At 40.8% G+C, this 7,438-nt stretch overlaps 1 protein-coding gene across 1 annotated transcript; it reads right to left on the minus strand.

Annotated features, from left to right (window-relative positions):
* Positions 1-2,162: 2,162 nt before the first annotated feature.
* LOC126387296 (tetraspanin-7-like) lies at positions 2,163-6,866 on the minus strand (the record flags this gene model as incomplete). Its single annotated transcript, XM_050039830.1, has 7 exons — positions 6,624-6,866; positions 3,946-4,418; positions 3,306-3,494; positions 3,024-3,098; positions 2,818-2,913; positions 2,498-2,653; positions 2,163-2,246 (listed from the first exon to the last, which is right to left on the minus strand). Coding segments are annotated over exons 2-7 (681 nt in total), but the record flags the coding sequence as incomplete, so codon positions are not given.
* Positions 6,867-7,438: the final 572 nt, after the last annotated feature.

Here is a 7,438-nt window from a genome sequence, read left to right on the forward strand (position 1 = left end):
AACACCTGTCCCAAACAGCTAACACTGAAAACACTTGTCCAGAACAACTAACACCGAAAACACCTGTCCAAAACAGCTAACGTTGAAAACACCTGTCCAGAACAACTAACACCGAAAACACCTGTCCAAAACAGCTAAGGCTGAAAACACCTGTCCCACATAGCTAACACTGAAAACACCTGTCCAAAACAGCTAACGCTGGAAACACCTGTCCAATACAGCAAATGCCAAAAACACCTGTCCCAAACAGCTTATTCCAAAAACACCTGTCCCAAACAGCTAAGGCTGAAAACACCTGTCCCACACAGCTAACACTGAAAACACCTGTCCCAAACAGCTAACGCTGGAAACACCTGTCCAATACAGCTAACACTGAAAACACCTGTCCAAAACAGCTAACGCTGAAAACACCTGTCCCAAACAGCTAAGGCTGAAAACACCTGACAGATGTTCAGTGTCCTCAATCAATTCAATCAATCAATTTTAAATATAAAGCTGAATATCCTAACTGCACTCTGCCTCATTAATCCTATTAAAGCCTTTGACAGCATTGATCACAATATTCTTATTGCTAACCTACAGAAATATGGTTTTCATGATGTTGCTGTTAATTGGTTGGTTGATTAATAATTTAAAGTACAGAGAACAATATGTATCTGTAAATACAAAACATTCAAATAAAGCTGAGCTTTGTTTGTGGAGTTCTTCAGGGTACCATCCTTGGACCTCTCTTGTTTCTGATATATACGAACGATTTACCCAGCGTCTGCCGCTTTTATTGGCTGATGCCACCTGTCTTATTGCTTCACATGAACATGTTAGCAAACTGATTTGAGCTATCATCAATCTCTCAATTGTTTCAGATGAACAAACTCTCTGTCAATATAAAAATCTCATTTAATAAAATTCTGTAACAAAAATAAAAACTACTAGAGAAGAAGCTAAATTATTCACAGACGATATTAGAATCACTCAGGTTCCTCATATTACATTTCTAGGAGTCACAGTAGACGAATGACAAATTGAATTTGTTGTTTGATATTATTTGTCTAATTTTTATGAACTCAGCTCTTCATGTGTTTTATTGTTCGAAAAAATGACTCCTCGTGCAGCGCTAGCTAACGTCTGGCGTTTTTTCAGAGAGAGCACTACCTGTGATGATTTTGCTCTTTGACTGCAGATAAAATAAAGCTGAGCTCTGAGAGCAGCTCTGAGACGTCACACATGTTTATGTGCTTTGTTTTGTGCTCTTGGGTGTGTGTGTGTGTTTTGCTCCATGCTGTGCTTCATGTTGTAATTGTGTGTAGGACATTCCTAATGTTTTAGATTATATGGTTATTGTGTTATTAATACTGATAATGTCTTGTGTGCCTTATTATGTGCTTTGTCTTTGGTTATACGTTTGCTCTGTGCTGTCTGTTTGTATCTGTTTGTATCTGTCTATATTTGTATCTGTTTATGTCTGATTATGTTTGATTATATCTGTGTTTCCATGTTTCTGTTATTTAATGTCATTTTCTTATAAACACTTCATTTATCAGCCTACTGGGACTGCAGATGAAAACGAGTCTGTGTGGTTAAATCTGGCACATGTACATGACTTCAGTGATGTTCATTAATGTGCACTGTTCCTTTCTAAATACACATAAACATAAACATGTTCCATAACTTGTGATCACTTGAAAGACGTGTGTGTTCAAACAGAAGCTTGTGTGTCCTGAGTTCTTGAACACATTATGATGTAAACACCAGGAAATAAAACTGGAATTTCCGAACCCTGCTCTCATGATCGTCCTCTGGTCTGAAACATAAATGTCTCCAGTGCAGGACATGACCCTGTGTAACAGTGCTGCCCCCTACAGGACAGAACCAGGACCTGCAGCTGCTGGTGTGACAGTGCTGCCCCCTACAGGACAGAACCAGGACCTGCAGCTGCTGGTGTGACAGTGCTGCCGCCTACAGGACAGAACCAGGACCTGCAGCTGCTGTAAATGTGATGTACTGTTTTTTTCATCCTACTTTACTCTGGTGATCACATCAGATCTTTAAGAGTTAAAATATTGTGTAATAATTTAACCTTCAGCTAATCACAGCTGATAATGATCAATAATCAATAATGACATCATATCTGCCCCTCCCCCCCTCCCACAGAGGGTCCTAACCTGAGAGAAGGCGACACCGAACGTGACTGCAGCGATGATTCCCAGGTTCCCCTCCATGAAGGACGTCACCAACTCATAACAACCCTGAGGACATACATTGTAGTCATTCACTCATTCATTCACTCATTCTTTCACTCATTCATTCATTCATTCATTCATTCACTAATTCGTTGATCAAATTAAATTTTTAAGATCTGGAAAAAGTCAAATTTTAACATTCTGATTCAAACTATACAGAGCTCCAACTGATGGATCAGATTCTGTCCAATCAGGGGACGTTCTCCCCGTCACATGACCCAGGAGCTGAATATGTGTGTGTGTCATGTGTTTCCCACCTGTTTGTGGACTTTGCGTGCAGCCACGGTGGCGTTCTTCAGGTCAGCGGTGTTGCAGTCAGAGAAGTTAATACAGCAGCTGGCGGGAATCCCACTGACGGGGAAATATACGCTGCTGATCCAGCTGGTGTAGTTAAACACGCCACAACAGTGTAGCTGCAGACACAGAGACAGGAAGTGACTCGTCTGATAACTGATCCAGCTGGTGTGTGACTTGTCTGTGATCATGTTTAAATAAAGGTTAGTTTGTATCATCATTGAATAAAGACGTGTGTACCAAAGGATGACATCATCAGGAGAACATAAAGACAGACACTGACTCTGCGCTGGACGCCGTCCACAGCCAGACTCCTGTCGTCTCGACCGTCGTACCTCATCACTGCGTCACTGTACGTGGTTAGGAAGGTCCCTTTGATCTGAACACACACACACACACACACACACACACACACAGGATGATGTCAGAATGATGTCATCATGAACAGCGGCGTTTGTAATATGAAATCTATATTTTAATATTTCTGACCTCGTGGCGAAAGACGAACCCGGAGATTCCAGCGATGAGTTCAGTCATGAAGACCAGAGATAGAAAAACGGCGTACTGAGGAGAGGACAGAGTACGTTTACTCAAGTAGTACTGCACTCAAGTACTGATGTCATTGTCACTTTACTTGAGTACTTCTACTCACTGCGCTACATTACTCTGACAGCTACAGTTACTTTAAAGGTTGAAACATATAAAGAACTTTGACTGTAAAAACACATCCAGGGGCGCCCCCTGCAGGTGGTGTCAGTACTACATACAGACCAGCTGTAACATCCAGGGGCGCCCCCTGCAGGTAGCGAAGCAGCCGAACAGTCCGAACAGCACAATGGCGGCTCCGGTGGCGGTGAGGACGTAGGAGCCGTTGGAGGGGCCACTGGAGATGAGCAGCGTGTAGGGGCCCAACATAAACTTCCACCATAAGCCAACCGACAGCAGGACCACACCTGTCACCTGAGGGGGAGGAGCTACAGGTTAGCCAATGAGGACGATCCTTACCTTCAGTTCTGTCACCAAAATAGCACACCAACAGATATCTGTGTGTGTGTGTGTGTGTGTGTGTGTGTGTGTGTGTGAGTGTGAGTCAGTCAGTGTCACATGACCGTGTCATGAGCTCTGACAGCAGAGTGACAAACTGACAGAAGGACGTGAAGAAGAGACGAGGCTCATCCTCACACACACACAGACACACATACACACACACACACACACACACACACACACACACACACACACACACACACACACAGCAGTCACCAGGTGACCTCTGACCTCATCACATCATCACGTGTCCTGATATCTGAGGTCACCTGTTATTATTAGTATTATCAATAAAAAGTAAACGTGTCATCAGAAAGAACAGAAAATCAAACTGTGAATAAATAAATAAATAAGTGTGTGTCACCCAGAAGACGAGGCAGTAGACCAGCAGCAGCGTCTTCAGACACAAGATCACTGGTTTAGTTTCCATCCGCCTGGGAGACATGATCACACCCACCAGGACTGTCTGTCTGTCTGTCTGTCCTCTGTCTGTCTGTCCTCTGTCTCTGTCTGTCTGTCTGTCTGTCTGTCTGTCCTCTGTCTCTGTCTGTCTGTCCTCTGTCTTTGTCTATCTGTCCTCTGTCTCTGTCTGTCTGTCTGTCTGTCCTCTGTCTCTGTCTCTGTCTGTCTGTCCTCTGTCTCTGTATGTCTGTCTGTCTATCCTGTCTCTGTCTGTCTGTCCTCTGTCTCTGTCTGTCTGTCCTTTGTCTTTGTCTTTGTCTGTCTGTCCTCTGTCTCTGTCTGTCCTCTGTCTCTGTCTGTCCTCTGTCTGTCTGTCCTCTGTCTATTTTAGTCTCTGTCTTTAGTCTCTCTGAAGGTCACAACAACTCCGTCAACCTGAAACAATCAAACATGTACATGAACTGTCACAAACATGAAGACAAACAAACAACAGAGACACGGCACTAAATCTCAACAAAAAAAAAAAAAGATCTGAAAATGTCACAGACATCAAACATCGTCACAAATAATGTGACAGAATGAAACAAAAATGTCCTGAATATGTGGCAATATTAACACAGTCATAATGGCAATGTCTTTGACAAAAGTAAAAACAAAAATATAATGCACAGAAAAGAAACAACTATCCAACCCACTTTATTTATATAGTGGGCCGAAATGTACGTAGGGGCCAGTCCATTCAAAGATTCAAAACCAAACAATAAAATTTTAAAATGAATCCTGAAACGAACAGGAAGCCAGTGCAGCGAGGCCTGAATGAAAGTTATGTGCTTGTGTTTCTTGCTTCCTGTGAAAAGACGATCCGCAGAGTTCTGGACTAACTGTAAGCGTAACAGGGCATTTTGATTAATTCCTGCATAAAGAGCATTACAGTAGTCTAAACGTGACGCAAAAAAAGCATGCACCCCACACTCAAACTCATTAAACAATAGAACAGATTTAACTTTTGCTAAAAGCCGAAGATGATAAAAACTGGTTTTGATGACAGCATTTATTTGTCGAGTTTAAAATCTGTATCCATTTTGACACCAGGGTTGGTGACTGTTCTAAGACAGTGACTGAGGGAGCCCAGAGCTAAGGAAGGGTCAACAGAAGCTCCACTGGGTCCAAACACGATTACCTCAGTTTTGCTTTTATTTAAATTTAATAAATTCAGGCACTCGAGCAGGGGTGTGAGGAAGGAGGTATAAAGAAAAAAGAATGGGCCCGATAATTGATCTCTGGGGAACTCCACAAAGTAAAGGGGCAATGGATGAGGTGGAGTCGCCCAGTTTAACAGAGAAGCATCTCTCAGACAGGTATGACTTAAACCATTCTAAGGCTGTACCCCTGGCTGTACCCCTGACACCCACCCACCATTTTTTAAATTAAAAAAAGTAATTTAAATTTTAAAGAAAGCACCAAAATGGCACTAAGTAAAACAGGAGCATATTTTAAAAGTGGCCAAAATCGGGGAAAGAAATTTCCCCACATAATGATATGTATATTACATAAAAACAAAATACAAAAAGCACACAATTATAACACAAAAACAAGACAAAGTTGGAAAAACTGCGGCACCAAAATGTAACGATTTGCGTTTTGGTAACTAAGTTAGGAATATGTGACATAATTGACCCAAATGTTGCCAAAATGGTGCAAATGTTAAATAAATTTAACACTAAAAACTTGTAATAATTGGTACAAAAATTGTACCCAAAAATTAAACATGCAAAATCACACAACTATGTGCCAAACACGACAAAATCGAAAAAAAAAAAAAAGCACCAAAATGTAACAATTTGCAGACAAATTGGCTAAGAAAAAATAAACAAATTGTGACATTTAGGTAAGTAAACGGTATGGGTGACAAAAAAATAACACACAAGCTGCCGGCACAAATAAATATATAAATAAATAAATGACCTGAACAAAGATAAAATACATAACAATCTAAAAATACCCCCAAATTCAAACAGAGTCCACAATAATGGCACAAAATAGCCCAAATATTGCCACAAATGGTGCAAATATTAAACAAAAATGCTCCAAAATTGGAAGAATTGGCCCAAAAATTTAACTCAGAAATGGTAGATATGTCTCAAACAATTAAACATAAAAATCACAAAATTTTGGCAAAAAAAAAACAAAAAAAAAACAGGAAAAAATGGGCAAAACAACAGCACCAAAAAAAAGCACAATTATAGGACAAAAACAAGACAAAACTGGCAAAAAAATTAAACCAAAATAAAACACAAAATAATCGAAAAAATACCCAAAATTTGAGTCAAAAAATTGCACCAGGTAATACTATTTACGTCACAAAAATAAAGTACAGAAATTACATCTAACAGCCCACAATGGTGCAAATATTAACCAAAAAACAACAACAACAACAAAGAAAGAAAAGAAAAAAACTGGCACAAAAATTGCACAGATTTGTCACAAAAACGTAAGATAAAAACCCCCACACCAAAACAGGACAAATCTGGAAAAAGAACGACAACAAAACACTTTGGAGACGCACATCTTATCTGATGAGAAAAAATAAATGTATCCCACATGTGTCCCATAGGACACGGAGGACAGGTGACGTCTTACCGTGGAGCTGAGCAGCAGATATGTTTCAGATCATAAAAGATCTCATCTCATCTCATCAAACAACGCAGAGACACAAAATCTTCACTGTCCTCAGACTCTTTAGCAGTGTGGACACAACGTGCAGGATGGCGAGTGGTCTCTGGGACAAACATGTGACCGTCATACTTCACACTCCAAGCCACGCAATTAACACGGAGGTGATCCTTGCAGAGGCTGACCTGCTCTGACTCCTCCAGCCACCGTCCCTCTATCCCTCTGACTCCTCCACCCTCTGTCCTCCACCCAGCAGACCTGACTCTTCTGCAGGGAGCTTCTCTGAACTCCACCTGCTTGACCTGCTCAGTTCTGTCACTTTATCATCAAACTAAATCACTGTCCATCCACTAAAGAGTTTATTTCTGACACAGAGCTTATCAGGTTGTTTTGATAAGTGTCATAGGTGTCTCTGTATCGTCACCTTCATCCAATCTGTCTGTTATTCTCTTGTAAAGTCTCAATCTGAATCATCACCGGATGTCTCTGACAACAGTTGACAAAAGACAAAAGGGTAAACGTGAGATGAGGAAAGAGGAAATTAATGAGAGGAGTCCCGATTCAATGGTCAAGATTTCAGTCATGTGTCTCAGGCCATTACATTTGCAGAAATTCACAGGAAGTTAATTCATAAAAACAATGAAAAAACGCCATAGCATGTCATCGAAAATCAGGAAAAAAAGTCATAGTACAGCATGTCGTCCAAAATCATCAAACAAACATCATGGTATAGTATGTTGTCAAAAAACATGAAAAAAAGTCATAGTATAGCATGTCGTCCA

Source organism: Epinephelus moara, unplaced genomic scaffold, assembly GCF_006386435.1.
Source record: "Epinephelus moara isolate mb unplaced genomic scaffold, YSFRI_EMoa_1.0 scaffold3431, whole genome shotgun sequence".
In the NCBI taxonomy this organism is placed as follows: domain Eukaryota; kingdom Metazoa; phylum Chordata; class Actinopteri; order Perciformes; family Serranidae; genus Epinephelus; species Epinephelus moara.